Raw genomic sequence first — 19161 nt, 5'->3', positions numbered from 1 at the left:
AACTGAAAAGATGGTAACAAATTGCAAGCTTTCGAGACTACATACGTCTCTTCATCAGGCAAAGACTAAAACAAATTCTGAAGAATCAAATATTTATGCACAACATAGTATAGAAAAAAAAAAAAAAAAGAAAAAAACCATGGATAAGCCAGGTGACATGAAGCAGAATTACCGTGGGTGATAAACAGTTACGTCCATAAATATTGGGCCAATTCTTAGATAAGGATTGTCTTATCTTAGATCCTTATCTAAGAATTGGCCCAATATTTATGGACGTAACTGTTTATCACCCACGGTAATTCTGCTTCATGTCACCTGGCTTATCCATGGTTTTTCCCTTTTTTTTTCTATACTATGTTGTGCATAAATATGTGATTCTTCAGAATTTGTTTTAGTCTTTGCCTGATGAAGAGATGTATGTAGTCTCGAAAGCTTGCAATTTATTACCATCTTTTCAGTTAGCCATTAAAAGGTATCAACCACTGAGGACTCTCAATTCTAAATATTTTTCTATCTACTGGCTAACACGGTACCAAGATATATTTATTTCCTGTATCTTAATGAGAATAGAAATTAACTTGGCAAACAATTTTATTATTGAAGTGTATTGTAAGACCTTGTTCACATCTCAGACAGTGAATGCTTCCCTTTCTCTGAACATGTTGATAGACTGATGAATTCATTATAAGTCTTTTTTATTTCAGTCATTAATGGGAATCTGTAAGCCGGTTTTTACTATGTAATCTGACAGCAGCACAAGGTATGGAAAGAGACCCTCAGGCCGGGTTCACACTGCGTTAGCAGCAGCCCGTTCAGCACATACGCTAATGGGCTGCTGTAACGCAAGTACCGACGTTTACATCGCGCTAGCGCAGATAGAGCTAGCAGATGTTCTATCTGCACTAGCAGTAACGGACCCGGAAACGCTGCAGCCCGCATCTCGGGGTCCGTCACTCAATGACGGCACATCCCTAGCGCACGCCCATTGTGGACGTGCGCTAGCGATGCATCCGACATTGGTTTCAATGGCAGCGTTAACGGACTACGTTACACCGCGTTATGCCGCGGTGTAACGTAGTCCGTTTAACGGACCACCATAACGCAGTGTGAACCCAGCCTTATTCCATTAATGCATCACTTACTGGGTGCAGCAGTTGTGTCTGAGTCACAGTTTTCTCTGCTACAGATTTAGCAGAGCTGAGATGTTAAGCTTTGTATAACTGCCCACACCACCGCTTTCTGTATACATTGTATAGTGACAGTAAGATGCTAATCAGTGCCAGCAGTGTGATTGGACTAGGAGGCACAAAACTCCTAGTCGTGTAGTGATAATCTGCTGATAAACTGCTGATTTTATTGAAACCGCAAAACATAACCCAGTTAAGTGACACATTGCTGTAATCAGGCTCTCTTCCACTACATTATGGCGCTCTTAGATTAACCCCTTAAGCCCCGAGGGTGGTTTGCATGTTAATGACCGGGCCAATTTTTACAATTCTGACCACTGTCCCTTTATGAGGTTATAACGCTTCAACGGATCTTGGCGATTCTGACATTGTTTTCTCGTGAGATATTGTACTTCATATTAGTGGTAACATTTATTCGATATAACTTGCGTTTATTTGAGAAAAAAACGGAAATGTAGCGAAAATTTTGCAATTTTCCTGCTTTGAATTTTTATGCCCTTAAATCACAGAGATATGTCATGCAAAATACTTAATAAGTAACATTTCCCACATGTCTACTTTACATCAGCACAATTTTGGAACCAAAATTTTTTTTCGTTAGGGAGTTATAAGGGTTAAAAGTTGACAAGCAATTTCTCATTTTTACAACACCATTTTTTTTAGGGACCACATCTCATTTGAAGTCATTTTGAGGGGTCTATATGATAGAAAATACCCAAGTGTGACACCATTCTAAAAACTGCACCCCTCAAGGTGCTCAAAACCACATTCAAGAAGTTTATTAACCCTTCAGGTGTTTTACAGGAATTTTTGGAATGTTTAAATAAAAATGAACATTTAACTTTTTTTTCACACAAAATTTATTTCAGCTCCAATTTGTTTTATTTTACCAAGGGTAACAGGAGAAAATGGACCCCGACAGTTGTTGTACAATTTATCCTGAGTACGCCGATACCCCATATGTGGGGATAAACCACTGTTTGGGCGCATGGCAGAGCTCGGAAGGAAAGGAGCGCCATTTGACTTTTCAATGCAAAATTGACTGGAATTGAGATGGGACGCCATGTTGTGTTTGGAGAGCTCCTGATGTGCCTAAACATTGAAACACCCCACAAGTGACACCATTTTGGAAAGTAGACCCCTTGAGGAACTTATCTAGATGTGTGGTGAGCACTTTGACCCAACAAGTGCTTCATAGAAGTTTATAATGCAGAGCCGTAAAAATAAAAAATCATATTTTTTCACAAAAATGATCTTTTTGCCCCCAATTTTTTATTTTCCCAAGGGTAAGAGAAGAAATTAGACCGCAAAAGTTGTTGTGCAATTTGTCCTGAGTACGCTGATACCCCATATGTGGGTGTAAACCATTGTTTGGGCGCATGGCAGAGCTCGGAAGGGAAGGAGCGCCGTTTGACTTTTCAGTGCAAAATTGACTGGAATTGAGATGGGACGCCATGTTGCGTTTGGAGAGCCCCTGATGTGCCTAAACATTGAAACCACCCACAAGTGACACCATTTTGGAAAGCAGACCCCCTAAGGAACTTATCTAGATGTGTTTTGAGAGCTTTGAACCCCCAAGTGTTTCACTACAGTTTATAACGCAGAGCCATGAAAATAAAAATTCTTTTTTTTTTTTTTCACAAAAATGATTTTTTAGTCCCCAGTTTTGTATCTTCACAAGGGTAACAGGATAAATTGGACCCCAAAAGTTGTTGTCCAATTTGTCCTGAGTACGCTGATACCCCATATGTGGGGGGGAACCACTGTTTGGGTGCATGGCAGAGCTCGGAAGGGAAGGAGCACCATTTGGAATACAGACTTAGATGGATTGGTCTGCAGGCGTCACATTGCATTTGCAGAGCCCCTGATGTACCCAAACAGTACAAACCCCCCACAAGTGACCCCATATTGGAAACTAGACCTCCCAAGGAACTTATCTAGATGTGTTGTGAGAACTTTGAACCCCCAAGTGTTTCACTGCAGTTTACAACGCAGAGCCGTGAAAATAAAAAAATCTTTTTTCCCACAAAAATGATTTTTAGCCCCCCAAATTTTTATTTTCCCAAGGATAACAAGAGAACTTGGATCCCAAAAGTTGTTGTCCAATTTGTCCCGAGTACGCTGATACCCCATATGTTGGGGTAAACCCCTGTTTGGGCGCACTGGAGAGCTCGGAAGGGAAGGAGCACTGTTTTACTTTTTCAACGCAGAATTGGCTGGAATTGAGATCGGATGCCATGTCGCATTTGGAGAGCCCCTGATGTGCCTGAACAGTGGAAACCCCCCAATTATAACTGAAACCCTAATCCAAACACACCCCTAACCCTAATCCCAACGGTAACCCAAACCACACCCCTAACCCTGACACAACCCTAATTCTAATCCCAACCCTAATCCCAACCGTAAATGTAATCCAAACCCCAACCCTAACTTTATCCCCAACTCTAACTTTAACCCTAGCCCCAACCCTAGCCCCAACCCTAGCCCTAACCCTAGCCCTAATGGGAAAATGGAAATAAATACATTTTTTAAATTTTATTATTTTTCCCTAACTAAGGGGGTGATGAAGGGGCGTTTGATTTACTTTTATAGCGTTTTTATATCAGATTTTTATGATTGGCCGCCGTCACACACTAAAAGACGCTTTTTTTGTAGCAAAAAAGTTTTTGCGTCTCCACATTTTGAGAGCTATAATTTTTCCATATTTTGGTCCACAGAGTCATCTGAGGTCTTGTTTTTTGCGGGACGAGTTAACGTTTTTATTGGTAACATTTTTGGACACGTGACAGTTTTTGATCACTTTTTATTCCGATTTTTGTGAGGCAGAATGACCAAAAACCAGCTATTCATGAATTTCTTTTGGGGGAGGCGTTTATACCGTTCCGTGTTTGGTAAAATTGATAAAGCAGTTTTATTCTTCGGGTCAGTACGATTACAGCGATACCTCATTTATATCATTTTTTTTTTTTTTTTTATGTTTTGGCGCTTTTATACGATAAAAACTATTTTATAGAAAAAATAATTATTTTGGCATCTCTTTATTCTGAGGACTATAACTTTTTTATTTTTTTGCTTATGATGCTTTGTGGCGGCTCGTTTTTTGCGGGACAAGATGACGTTTTCAGCGGCACCATGGTTATTTATATCCGTCTTTTTGATCGTGTGTTATTCCACTTTTTGTTTGGCGGTATGATAGTAAAGCGTTGTTTTTTGGCTCGTTTTTTTTTTTCTTACGGTGTTCACTGAAGGGGTTAACTAGTGGGACAGTTTTATAGGTGGGGTCGTTACGGACGCGGTGATACTAAATATGTGTACTTTTATTGTTTGTTTTTTTTTTTTTTTTTTTGTTTTTTTTTTTTTTTAGATAAAGAAATGTATTTATGGGAATAATATCTTTTATATTCATTTAGTAATTTTTTTTATTTTTTTTTTTACACATGTAGAATTTTTTTTTTTTTTTTACTTTGTCCCAGGGGGGGACATCACAGATCGCCGATCTTACAGTTTGCACAGCACTCTGTAAGATCGGCGATCTCACTCACATCGCTGCAGGCTTACCAGCACCTGCAGTCGACCCGGAAGTACTCCTTGCAGGACCCGGATGCAGCCCCGCGGCCATTTTGGATCCGGGGACTGCAGGGAGAAGACGCTCGGTACAAGGTGAGCACATCACCTTGTACCGATCGTCTCAGGGAAGCACGCAGGGAGCCCCCTCCCTGCGCGATGCTTCCCTGTACCGCCGGCACACTGCAATCATGTTTAATCGCATTGTGCCGGGAGCGGTCCGTGACCGCTCCTGGCACATAGTGCCAGATGTCAGCTGCGATAGGCAGCTGACACCCGTCCGCGATCGGCTGTTCTCCCCCCGTGAGCGCGGCCGATCGCTATGACGTACTATCCCGTCGGTGGGAATTAAGGCCCACCCCACCTCGACGGGATAGTACGTCATATGGGATTAAGGGGTTAAATAGCAACCTTTCAGGGCAAATAAATAGCAATTCTATAATGCTGTATATAAGCCTCCAGCCCGACCTGCAACAACTGAAAAAGAAGTTTTTTTTATACTCACCTGTGGGGCGGTCCAGTCCGGTGGGCGTCGCTGGTCTTGGTCTGGCGCCTCCCATCTTCTTATGATCGTCTCCCTCCTGCTTGCTTCTTGTGGATGACGCAACCCTGCATCATCCACACAGGATCCCCAGCATAGCGCTCCTGCGCAGGCATACTTATCTGCCCTGTTAAGGGCAGAAATTAGTACTTCAATGGGCAGGTGCTGGGGATCTTTGACCTTTTCCGTGTGGATGAGGCAGGGTCGCGTCATCCACAAGAAGCAAGCAGGAGGACCGCATCTTAAGAAGATGGGAGGCGCCGGACCAAGACCAGCGACACCCATGAGATCTGACCGCCCCACAGGTGAGTGTAATAAAACTTCTTTTTCAGTTCTTCCATGTCCTGCTGGGGGCTTATATACAGCATTCTATAATGCTGTATATAAGCCCTGGAAGGTGATGGCCATATCTTATATTGGCCAAAACTGCTGACAGGTTCCCTTTAACCATCACTGTGTTCTGCCGTTTACAGTACCGTGACCGTAGTTGTGACCACCTGGCTCAGTCCAGCATTTGCTGTTTGACCAAAAGTCAGTTTCTCAATGTGATTCTGAGATTCAAGACAACACTTTCAAAGACTTGCATTGAGAGAGGATTTAAGTTAGGGGTGAGGTCCTTCAAGAAGGAACTGTGGTTGCATGATGCAGAAGAAAGTGATGAGTAAGGCCGGTTTCACACGTCAGTGGCTCCGGTACGTGAGGTGACAGTTTCCTCACGTACCGGAGACACTGACTCACGTAGACACATTGAAATCAATGTGTCTCTGCACATGTCAGCGTGTTTTCACGGACCGTGTGTCCGTGTGCAAAACACGGAGACATGTCAGTGTTCATGGGAGCGCACAGATTACATGGACCCATTAAAGTCAATGGGTCCGTGTAAAACACGTACCGCACACGGACGCTGTCCGTGTGCAGTCCGTGTGCCGTGCAGGAGACAGCGCTCCTGTAAGCACTGTCCCCCCCACGTGGTGCTGAAGCCGCCACTCATATCTTTCCAGCAGCGTTCGCTGGAAAGAAGATATGAAAAATCCTTTTTTTTTTTTTTGTCCTCGTGTTTAAAATAAAGATCCCTGTCGCCGATTACAGTCATGAATAGGGGTGGAGCCGCATATTCATTACTGTAATAAGCGGCCCCACGTGACCGCTCATACAGGAGAAGGTACGGCCAGGAGAGGACGCTGCGAGGGAGCGGGTGAGTATTTTAGTAACAGCGGGGGGGGCGCACAGGGGGTGGGAGGGGGTTTGGGTACAGGGATCTTTATTTTACACACGAGGACAAAAACAAAAAGGATTTTTCATATCTTCTTTCCAGCGAACGCTGCTGGAAAGAAGATATGAATGGCCGCTTCAGCACCAGATGCAGGGAACAGCACTTATCTCTAGCGCTGTCTCCTGCACGCTCCGTGTGGTACCCAGGCGGCACACATGTGCCACTGATGTACCACGGGAGCTCACGGAGACACGGACATGGATAATTCCGGTACCGATTTTTTTCCGATACCGGAATTATCTGGACGTGTGAGACTGGCCTAAGGCTACTTTCACACTAGCGTCGGTGCGGGCCCGTCGCAGTGCGTCGGGCCGACGTACTGACGCATACTGTGAAATAAAATCACAACGAGGGCAGTGGATGCAGTTTTTCAACGCATTGTAAGGTCCGGGGAGGAGGGGGCGAAGTTCCGGCCGCGCATGCGCTGTCGGAAAAAGCGGACCCGACGGACAAAAAAACGTTGCATGCAACGTTTTTTTTTGTCCCGACGGACTGCAAAAACACGACGCATCCGTCGCACGACGGATGTGAAGTGTGGCAATGCGTCGCTATGGAGAAAAAACGCATTCTGCGGGCAACTTTGCAGGATGCGTTTTTTTCTCCAAAAACGACGCATTGCGACGTAGGCCAAACGACGCTAGTGTGAAAGTAGCCTAAGTAATTGAATACGCACACTGAACATACATTAATGATAGCAAACTCGTAAGTAAAATAACAAATTTTTTATCAAACTGTGAAGTTTGTATTAAAAAAGTTTTCTATTTAACACACCTATGTTTTCTTATTTTGTTTTTTTTCAGTGAAGCAAACAAGCAGAATGTACGTTGCCAGAAGTGCCTAGAAATGGGTCACTGGAGCTACGAATGTACTGGGAAAAGAAAATATTTGTACAGACCCTCCAGGACAGTTGAATTAAAGAGAACATTAAAGGAAAAAGAGGCTCGATTGCTTTTAGGACAAAGGTAAATGTACCCTTGAATTATATATGACTTTGTGTGATCTCTGAGGCCTGATGCTCAAATTTCATATTTGAACTGTTTAATTTGGAGAATCGACAACTACCAAAACATGTATATGTCAGTCATTAACCAATTAAAACACAAAATACCAGGATCTTCGTAGGACAGGTTTACACATCTATTTTTTTTAAGAATTGGTCTCCATGATAGTTTTAATGTGTTATTTGCATTTTCTTTAATGGGTACATTTGCAAAGTGCTCGATTTTTGAAGGCCTGACAATATATTGGGATGTAGGTGTATAAAACTTATTTTTTGTCCATATTGTATGAACTACATACACCCATATTAACTACAGAGTCTTGCTAAAGTATTCACCCCCTTTTTTACCTATTGTGTTACGTTGCAACTTGTGTTTTAAATATTTTTGTAATCCTACTTGTGTGTGATGCATCAGCACTAAATAGTTGAAGTGAGAAAAATATAGGCATAAATTACATTTATGGGATCAAATAACTAAGCATTGGCATGTGTGTGGCACCCCAGGAGTTTGGGTACCACAGTGGTATTGCCTTCCTTTCGGGGAGGGTGATGCCATGCCTGGAAACGAGGAGGATCCCTTTAACAGGTAGCCAATACATGCAACATGTTCTGACTCCAGGCCAGAAGGCGAAGCCCTGAACCCGGTTTCAGGGGAGCTGCCTTAGATATATATTCTGGCTGGAGGAGGAGTTAGTTTGGTCTGTAGAAGACAGTGAAGGAGCAGAGGAGCTGGAGGGGAGCTGTAACTGGGCTTCCTCCATGCTTGAGCCCAGGAATCGGACACTGGGAGTCCGAGGCTGTGTGGGACTGTATGCCAACAGCAGAAACCGGAGGGCAGGAGATTGAAAGTTACCTGCCCACATCTACACTCAAAGGCACAGCAGTGCCCGGAGTCAAAGTAAATACAGACAACTGTAAAAAGGCTTGCGCTGCCTGCTTTGCGGGTACTGTCCTAGGACACAGAGAGAGAAAGAGAGAGGACCTTATAAAAAGCCATAGGCAGCAAGGGACACACCTTACAGCGCAGCAAGGAAGGCTCCTAATCCCACCTGGCTAAAGGGATCCCTAATCGTTTCCAGGCTGTCTGGACCTCACCATCACCTGTTACTGGTACCCTGGAGTGTGGCTTTTCACCTCCAGCAAACAGGTAAAGAGACTGCAATCTTGTGTCCTCTGATTCTTTCTGGCAGCACACCGTCTTTGCCTTTGGAGTCTGGGGACCCAAGTTTTCCTGTGGGAAGGCATACCATCCTTGCTGCAGTGCCATTACCCCCAGAGGACCCCTTTAAGCAGCGTCAGTATCCTTGATCGAATACCACAGGTGGTGTCACGAACACTCTTTATTCAAATAACCCCTCTAAAGACCTTCCCTTTTACTTGGACGCCCAGGGCCACGGACCGGGTCGCTGCTGCCATGACCACCCCTTTAATGACCACCGGACTTGTGGGGCGCTCCATGTGCATATGTATTCACCCTTTTGCTATGAAGCCCCTAAAAATTTATTGTACACGCAGTTACTTTCATAAGTCACATGCTTGGTGAACGGAAGTCCACCTGTGTGCAATCTTAAGTGTCCTATGGTCTGTCAGTATATAAGCACCTTTTCTGAAAGTTCTCAGAGGCTGCAATACCATTAAGCAAAAGGCAGCACTAACCAAACACCACCATGAAGACCAAGGAGATCTCCAAACAAGTCAGGGACAAAGTTGTTAAGAAGTATGAGGTTGGGTTATAAAAATAAATAAATAAAAACCCAATGTCTGTTGACTTTCCAGAGCACCATCATTATCATCAATTGGAAAGAACATGGTAACACAAAAAACCTGCCAAGAGAGGGCCGCACACCAAAACTCAGGCAAAGAAAAGCATTAATCAGAGAGGCAGAGCTCATTACCCAAGAACACCATCCCCACAGTGAAACATGGTGGTGGCAACATCATGCTGTGAGGATGTTTTCTGGCAGCAGGAACAGGGAAAATGGTCTGAATCGAGGGCAAGATGGATGGTGCGAAATACAGGGATATTCGTGAGCAAAACCTTTCAGTCTTTCAATGATTTGAGACTGGGATGGAGGTTCACCTTCCAACAAGACAATGACCCAAAGCATACTGCTAAAGCAACACTAGTGGTTTAAGGGGAACTGTGTGAATGTTTTGGTGTGGCCTAGTCAAAGCCCAGACCTTAATCCAACTGAGAATCTCTGCTCAGTCTTGAAGATTGCTGTTAGAGAAAACCATCTAACTTGAAGGAGCTGGAGCAATATTGCCTTGAGGAATGGGTAAAAATCCCAGTAGCAAGATGCAGAAAGTTCAGCAGACTTGCCCAAAGCAACTTGCGTAATCTCCAGTGCTCCCAAGATCTCCTTCTCTTGTCCACACTTATTCATTCACCCAATCGCCTCCAATACTTCTTCCGAATATCCCCTATCCTTTGGAATTTAGAGCCCCAACATGTCCGATTAGCCATCACATTCGGATCCTTCAGACGGAACCTGAAAACCCATCTATTTAAGAAAGCTTACAACCTTCAATGACCACACTGCCACCTCAACAACATCGGAGCTACTGCAACCCACAACCTACTGTCTCCTTCCCCATAATCCTGTAGAATGTAAGCACGCAAGAGCAGGGTCCTCTTCCCTCTGTACCAGTCTACCATTGTTAGTTTGTTTACTGTAAGTGATATTTGTATTTTTGATGTAACCAATTCTCATGTAGAACACCATGGAATCAGTGGTGCTATATAAATAATTGCCACAAAAGGAGGCGCTACAAAGTACTGACTTTCGGAAGGGGGAGGGGTGCATAGTTATGCACACTGAAGTTGTCAGTTTTGTTGTTATGTTGTCTGCTCCACAATAAAAGGAAAACCAAATGTTGACAGTTGTAGGCATGTTCTTTACATGAACTGATGAAAACCCTAAAAAAGTGACATTCTAGGTTGTGAGGTAGCAAAACTCGATAAATGCCAACGGGGGTGAATCATTTCGTAAGCTGCTGTATGTATGGTTGGCATCACAAAGTTTCTTTTTACAATTTTTCTACTTATTTGGGAGACTTTGTAAGTTGAGTACTGGTACTACCAAATAATGGGTCTTAACTTGGAGATATTTTCACTGAACTAAAATACAGTATGTTTACACTGAGTTTTCTTTCTTGTTCATTTACTTTTTTGCTCTTTTCTAGTAGTGGCAACAGTATACAGGAGGCAAAGATGAGAAAGAAAAGGTAGGTGACACTGATCCATTTCTAGAACTTGTGTATACTCAATACAGATATCCATATGGTAAAACATCTGTTAGTTTCAATATGAAAGAAATGATTGAAACTGGTGTATTGTCATAATTGTGCTCCCTCTTTAGCTTTGCTGTTATTATATATTGAGTTTTATTAGTCATAGTGTAAAATATGTTAATGGGATATTGAGGTTTGAGCAACTAGGGTATTTTTTTTTTTTTTATATAAGGAAATATCTCCCAATGTTTCAGTATGATTTCTGTGTCAGTTTCTCAGGTGTTCAAAACCTCGGTCTTTCTCCTTCGCCTCATTGGGGGACACAGGACTGTGGGTGTATGCTTCTGCCGCCAGGAGGCTGACACTAAGTAAACTTGAAAAAAAAGTTAGCTCCTCCTCCGTCGTATACACCCTGACACTGGCTACTGACGACTCCAGTTCATGCTTAGTGTCTCAAGGAGGCACACCTCTGGGTCCTGGATCTTTTGGATCCTGGTTCTTCATCACTTACTATGGATTGAGGGGGCGACGGACCCTTTTGAGGGTCCGATGTCCCCAAACCAACAACGGGCAAGCACGTGCGAGTTTCTCCACGTATCCTTCCCCGCGACGTGGGATCCCTTACCGGACTTGGCCCTGACCACCCTGAGGTATTTAGACCCTGGGCTGTACAGGTTCCCGTTTGATGTCCGTGTGTCCCCCCTATTTCTACACCTCTGCTCTGCTGCGGTGATAGATGGGGTGATAGACTGTCCCTCTCCTTATCCTGGCAGATAATGGAGCTAGGGTGCCTGCACCGTCGTTTGCCTCCCCCTGCTGGATTTACGCCGAGGGTACTCAGCCGGCAGTATGGGGGGGGGGGGAGTGGAAAAAAAAAAGGGGTGGGGGGCTCCTTACAAGGCGCAAGGCATCTTTAACCCCTTCATGACCCAGCCTATTTTGACCTTAACCCCTTACCGGCATCGGACGTACTATACCGTCCGATGCCGGCTCCCCTGCTTTGATGCAGGGCTCCGCGGTGAGCCCGCATCAAAGCCGGGACATGTCAGCTGTTTTAAACAGCTGACATGTGCCCGTAATAGGCGCGGGCAGAATCGCGATCTGCCCGCACCTATTAACTAGTTAAATGCCGCTGTCAATCGCAGACAGCGGCATTTAACTACCGCTTCCGGCCGGGCGGCCGGAAATGACGTCATCGCCGACCCCCCCCCCCCCCCGTCACATGATCGGGGGTCGGCGATGCTTGTATATTGTAACCATAAAGGTCCTTGAGACCTCTATGGTTACTGATGACCGGTGGCTGTGAGCGCCACCCTGTGGTCGGCGCTCACAGCACACCTGCATTTCTGCTACATAGCAGCGATCAGCAGATCGCTGCTATGTAGCAGAGCCGATCGCGTTGTGCCTGCTTCTAGCCTCCCATGGAGGCTATTGAAGCATGGCAAAAGTTAAAAAAAAAAAAAAGTTTAAAAAAATTTGAAAAAAATTAAAAAAACATAAAAGTTTAAATCACCCCCCTTTCGCCCCAATCAAAATAAATCAATAAAAAAAATATCAAATCTACGCATATTTGGTATCGCCGCGCTCAGAATCGCCCGATCTATCAATTAAAAAAAAGTATTAACCTGATCGCTAAACAGCGTAGCGGGAAAAAAATTAGAAACGCCAGAATTACGTTTTTTTGGTCGCCGCGACATTGCATTAAAATGCAATAACGGGCGATCAAAAGAACGTATCTGCACCGAAATGCTATCATTAAAAACGTCATCTCGGCACACAAAAAATAAGCCCTCAACCGACCCCCAGATCATGAAAAATGGAGACGCTACGAGTATCGGAAAATGTCGCAATTTTTTTTTTTTTTTTTTATTTTTTTTTTAGCAAAGTTTGGAATTTTTTTTCACCACTTTGATAAAAAATAACCTAGTCATGTTAGGTGTCTATGAACTCGTAATGACCTGGAGAATCATAGTGGCAGGTCATTTTTAGCATTTAGTGAACCTAGCAAAAAAGCCAAACAAAAAACCAATGTGGGATTTCACTTTTTTTGCAATTTCACCGCACTTGGAATTTTTTTCCCGTTTTCTAGTACACGACATGCTAAAACCAATGATGTCGTTCAAAAGTACAACTCGTCCCGCAAAAAATAAGCCCTCACATGGCCAAATTGACGGAAAAATAAAAAAGTTATGGCTCTGGGAAGGAGGGGAGCGAAAAACGAACACGGAAAAACGAAAAATCCCCAAGGTCATGAAGGGGTTAAAGACCTTGCCGTTTTTTGCAATTCTGACCAGTGTCCCTTTATGAGGTAATAACTCAGGAACGCTTCAACGGATCCTAACGGTTCTGAGATTGTTTTTTCGTGACATATTGGGCTTCATGTTAGTGGTAAATTTAGTTCAATAAATTATGCGTTTATTTGTGATAAAAACGGAAATTTGGCAAAAATTTTGACAATTTTCACATTTTGAATTTTTATTCTGTTAAACCAGAGAGTTATGTGACACAAAATAGTTAATAAATAACATTTCCCACATATATACTTTACATCAGCACAATTTTGGAAACAAAATTTTTTTTTGCTAGGAAGTTATAAGGGTTAAAATTTGACCAGCGATTTCTCATTTTTACAACGAAATTTACAAAACCATTTTTTTTAGGGACCACCTCACATTTGAAGTCAGTTTGAGGGATCTATATGGCTGAAAATACCCCAAAGTGACACCATTCTAAAAACTGCACCCCTCAAGGTACTCAAAACCACATTCAAGAAGTTTATTAACCCTTCAGGTGCTTCACAGCAGCAGAAGCAACATGGAAGGAAAAAATGAACATTTAACTTTTTAGTCACAAAAATTATAAATTTTAGCAACAATTTTTTTTATTTTCCCAATGGTAAAAGGAGAAACTGAACCACGAAAGTTGTTGTCCAATTTGTCCTGAGTACGCTGATACCTCATATGTGGGGGTAAACCACTGTTTGGGCGCACGGCAGGGCTTGCAAGGGAAGGAGCGCCATTTGACTTGTTGAATGAAAAATTGGCTCCACTCTTTAGCGGACACCATGTCATGTTTGGAGAGCCCCCCGTGTGCCTAAAAATTGGAGCTCCCCCACAAGTGACCCCATTTTGGAAACTAGACGCCCCAAGGAACTTATCTAGATGCATAGTGAGCACTTTAAACCCCCAGGTGCTTCACAAATTGATCCGTAAAAATGAAAAAGTACTTTTTTTTTCACAAAAAAATTCTTTTCGCCTCAATTTTTTCATTTTCACATGGGCAATAAGATAAAATGGATAATAAAATTTGTTGGGCAATTTCTCCCGAGTACGCCGATACCTCATATGTGGGGGTAAACCACTGTTTAGGCACACGGCAAGGCTCGGAAGGGAAGGCGCGCCATTTGACTTTTTGAATGGAAAATTAGCTCCAATTGTTAGCGGACACCATGTCGCGTTTGGAGAGCCCCTGTGTGCCTAAACATTGGAGCTCCCCCACAAGTGACCCCATTTTGGAAACTAGACCCCCCAAGGAACGTATCTAGATGCATATTGAGCACTTTAACCCCTTAATGACCGCCAATACGCCTTTTAACTGACCTGACATATAAGAGAATAGCCTCCCCATACAGGTAACAATCCAGCAGCTGTCGGCTGTACACTATAGCTGACAACTTTGTGCATCAGCCACGATCAGTGTTTGCACCGTCCAAATCTATTTAACCCCTTAGATGCTGCTGTAAATAGTGACTACATCATTATATATGGTTAACAGAGTGTGGGGGCTTCCCCTTTATCACAATTGGTGCCCTCAGATCATGATTTTGTGGTCCTGATGTTTGCCGTGGCAATTCATGACCTAATAGCGGCCTTAGAGTCTGATGGCTGTAGTAATCTGTTCAAAAGTTAGCGGCATTTAGGTTGTAAAAATACACATTTTCATTTGTGTCATACCACTTTGTATTAATTCCTGTAAAGCTCCTGAAGGGTTAATAAACTACCTGACAGCAGTTTTCAATATGCCAGGGGGTGCTGTTTTTAAAATGGTATCACGTTTGGGGGTTTCCCAATATGTGAGACCCCTAAAGTGACTTCAAACATAGATAAGTCCCTAAAAAAATAAATTTAGTACATTTCCTTGAAAAAATGAAAAATTGCTGCTACATTTTTAAACCTCGTAAAATGCTAACAAAATAAAATAACATTTTACAAATGGTGCTGATGTAAAGCCGACATGTGGGAAATGTTATTTATTAATGGTTTGCTGTGGTATGACCCTCTGGATTAAAGGGATAATCATTCAAATTTTGAAAATTGCTAATTTTTTAACATTTTTCTCAAATTGATATTTTTTATAAATAAACACAAAACATATTGACCTAAATTTACCATTATCATAAAGTATCATGTGTCACGAAAAAACAGTCTCAAAATCATTAGGATTTGTTGAAGCGTTGCAGAGTTATTACCACATAAAGTGACACTGGTCAGATTTAAAAAATTTGGCTCCGTCACTAAGGGGTTAAACCCCAAGGTGCTTCACAGAAGTTTATAATGCAGAGCCATGAAAATAAAAAATAATTTTTCTTTCCTCAAAAATGATTTTTTAGCCTGGAATTTCCTATTTTGCCAAGGGTAATAGGAGAAATTGGACCCCAAATGTTGTTGTCCAGTTTGTCCTGAGTACGCTGATACCCCATACGTGGGGGTAAACCACTGTTTGGGCGCACGGCAGGGCTCGGCAGGGAAGGCACGCCATTTGGCTTTTTAAATGGAAAATTAGCTCCAATCATTAGCGGACACCATGTCACGTTTGGAGAGCCCCTGTGTGCCTAAACATTGGAGATCCCCCAGAAATGACCCCATTTTGGAAACTAGACCCCCAAAGGAACTAATCCTAGATGTGTGGTGAGGACTTTGAACCCCCAAGTGCTTCACAGAAGTTTATAACGCAGAGCCATGAAAATAAAATAAAAAAATTATTTCCTTAAAAATGATCTTTTAGCCTGCAATTTTTTATTTTCCCAAGGGTAACAGGAGAAATTTGACCCCAAAAGTTGTTGTCCAGTTTCTCGTGAGTACGCTGATACCCCATGTGTGGAGGTAAACCACTGTTTGGGCACACGTCGGGGCTCAGAAGGGAAGTAGTGACTTTTGAAATGCAGACTTTGATGGAATGGTCTGTGGGCGTCACGTTGCGTTTGCAGAGCCCCTGGTGTGCCTAAACAGTAGAAACCCCCCACAAGTGACCCCATTTTAGAAATTAGACCCCTCAAGGAACTTATCTAGATATGTGGTGAGCACTTTGAACCCCCAAGTGCTTCACAGACGTTTACAACGCAGAGCCGTGAAAATAAAAAATCATTTTTCTTTCCTCAAAAATGATGTTTTAGCAAGCATTTTTTTTATTTTCACAAGGGTAACAGGAGAAATTGGACCCCAGTAATTGTTGCGCAGTTTATCCTGAGTATGCTGGTACCCCATATATGGGGGTAAACCACTGTTTGGGCACACGTCGGGGCTCGGAATTGAGGGAGCACCATTTGACTTTTTGAATACGAGATTGGCTGGAATCAATGGTGGCGCCATGTTGCGTTTGGAGACCCCTGATGTGCCTAAACAGTGGTAACCCCTCAATTCTACCTCCAACACTAACCCCAACACACCCCTAACTCTAATCCCAACTGTAGCCATAACCCTAATCACAACCCTAACCGCAACACACCCCTAACCACAACCCTAACCCTAACCACAACCCTAATTCCAACCCTAACCCTAAGGCTATGTGCCCACATTGCGGATTCGTGTGAGATTTTTCAGCATCATTTTTGAAAAATCCGCGGGTAAAAGGCACTGCGTTTTACCTGCGGATTTTCCGCGGATTTCCAGTGTTTTTTGTGCGGATTTCACCTGTGGATTCCTATTGAGGAACAGGTGTAAAATGCTGCGGAATCCGCACAAAGAATTGACATGCTGCGGAAAATACAACGCAGCGATTCCGCGCTGTATTTTCCGCACCATGGGTACAGCGGATTTGGTTTTCCATAGGTTTACATGGTACTGTAAACCTGATGGAACACTGCTGCGAATCCGCAGCGGCCAATCCGCTGCGGATCCGCAGCCAAATCCGCACCGTGTGCACATAGCCTAATTCTAAAGGTTTCTAAAGGTATGTGCACACACTGCGGAAAACGCTGCGGATCCGCAGCAGTTTCCCATGAGTTTACAGTTCAATGTAAACCTATGGGAAACAAAAATCGCTGTACACATGCTGCGGAAAAACTGCACGGAAACGCAGCGGTTTACATTCCGCAGCATGTCACTTCTTTCTGCGGATTCCGCAGCGGTTTTACAACTGCTCAAATAGAAAATCGCAGTTGTAAAACCGCAGTGAAATGCGCAGAAAAACCGCGGTAAATCCGCCATAAATCCGCAGCGATTTAGCACTGAGGATTTATCAAATCCGCTGCGGAAAAATCCGCAGAGGACCAGAATACGTGTGCACATACCGAAACCCTAGCCCTAACCCTAACCCTACCCCTATTCTAACATTAGTGGAAAAAAAAAAATTCTTTATTTTTTTATTGTCCCTACCTATGGGGGTGACAAAGGGGGGGGGGGGGGGTCATTTATTATTTTTTTTATTTTGATCACTGTGATAGATTATATCTCAGTGATCAAAATGCAACTTGGAATGAATCTGCCGGCCGGCAGATTCGGCGGGCGCACTGCGCATGCGCCCGCCATTTTGGAAGATGGCGGCGCCCAGGGAGAAGACGGACGGAACCCGGCAGGATCGATAAGTATGATGGGGTGGTGGGGGGGAGCACGGGGGGGGGGATTGGAGCATGGGGGGGTGGATCGGAGCGCGGGAGGGGTGGATCGGAGCACGGGGGGGTGGAACGGAGCACGGGGGTGGTGGAACGGAGCACGGGGGGTGGAACGGAGCACGGGGGGGTAGATCGGAGTGCAGGGGGGGTGATTGGAGCACGGGGGGAGCGGACAAGAGCACGGGGGGAGCGGAGCACAGGACGGAGGGGAGCCGGAGCAGTGTACCGGACAGATCGGTGGGGTGGGGGCACATTAGTGTTTCCAGCCATGGCCGATGATATTGCAGCATCGGCCATGGCTGGATTGTAATATTTCACCAGTTATAATAGGTGAAATATTACAAATCGCTCTGATTGGCAGTTTCACTTTCAACAGCCAATCAGAGCGATCGTAGCCACGGGGGGGTGAAGCCACCCCCCCTGGGCTAAACTACCACTCCCCCTGTCCCTGCAGATCGGATGAAATGGGAGTTAACCCTTTCACCCGATCTGCAGTGACGCGATCTTTCCATGACGCCACATAGGCGTCATGGGTCGGATTGGCAGCGACTTTCATGACGCCTACGTGGCGTCAAAGGTCGGGAAGGGGTTAAAAGATGGTGATTTAACTGGCATCCCTCGAGCGTTTTTTTTCTATGCGACGGTGTTTTGGCGGCGCTGTGCGGCAGCTCCTGCTATAATTAACATGCGCCGAGGCTGTGCGGTGTCTCCGGCGCCGCTTCTCCGGTGCTGCGGCCGGTATTGCCAGCGCCGCGGCCTTCCAGAGGCTTCAGGCTCCGGCCTGGCCTCCAGCAAACTCTTCCGGGTTGCTCTGACCCGGGCTTCCTCCCAGCAGTCTGCGCCGTGAGGCCCCGCCCCCTCCGGCGCATCCACTTCCGGTTTCGGTTTCCTTTTGGCTCAATGGAGAAATTGAGGCCCCGGCTTCTGGCCTTCTACAGGCCGCACCGCATGATGGTGGTCACGCCTCCTGAGGCTTGCTGGGGATAAAGGTGAGCTCTTTCTGGCTCCACATCTCATCGTGGTATTTGTGGGGACACAGGACTGGGGTAAGTGCTTCGCCCTCCAGCTGGCAGAAGCATTATTTGTTTCCCAGCCTCAGGCCCTGGTTATAGCTTTTTACAGATCACTATATCTAGAAGGGTTAAAACTCACACGGTCTTATATACAGTTTGTGTGGCTTGTCATGCTGCATTCCTGAACGCCCAGAGCAATCGTCTCTGCGAGGCCTGCGACTCTGAACGCGCCCAGGAGCCCCCCTGCCAGCTCTCCAGCAATCTCTCACGGCTCCTGCCCCTCAAACAGATGCTGGGGTAGCTCCGCCGGAATGGGTCACATCCTTGTCGCAATCCATGGTGTCCCTAACTGAAGCAATCAAATCCCTTCAGACCCCGGCAGTCAGGGCCAGCAGTCCTTCTGCCTCGGAGAGGGCCTCAGGGTCTCAGGAACCTTCAGCCTGCAGGGGCCGTGCCCGCACTAGACAAACGCGTGGAAAGCTGATTCGCACAGCGTCGCCCGGGCTTTCAGGTGCTTCGG

At 44.7% G+C, this 19161-nt stretch overlaps 1 protein-coding gene across 2 annotated transcripts in view; it reads left to right on the top strand.

Moving 5' to 3' along the window:
- Window positions 1–19161, top strand: part of ZCCHC10 (zinc finger CCHC-type containing 10) — a 46086-nt gene that overhangs the window by 16700 nt on the left and 10225 nt on the right. For both annotated transcript variants that reach the window (XM_069764023.1, XM_069764024.1), the window contains exons 2-3: window positions 7366–7527; window positions 10752–10793. In XM_069764023.1, the coding sequence (XP_069620124.1) occupies window positions 7366–7527; window positions 10752–10793 (204 nt within the window). The remainder of the gene's footprint in view (window positions 1–7365; window positions 7528–10751; window positions 10794–19161) is intronic.

The sequence above is a fragment of the Ranitomeya imitator genome, chromosome 4 (assembly GCF_032444005.1).
Source record: "Ranitomeya imitator isolate aRanImi1 chromosome 4, aRanImi1.pri, whole genome shotgun sequence".
Classification (NCBI taxonomy): Eukaryota; Metazoa; Chordata; class Amphibia; order Anura; family Dendrobatidae; genus Ranitomeya; species Ranitomeya imitator.
This window is presented reverse-complemented; position numbering and strand designations above follow the sequence as displayed.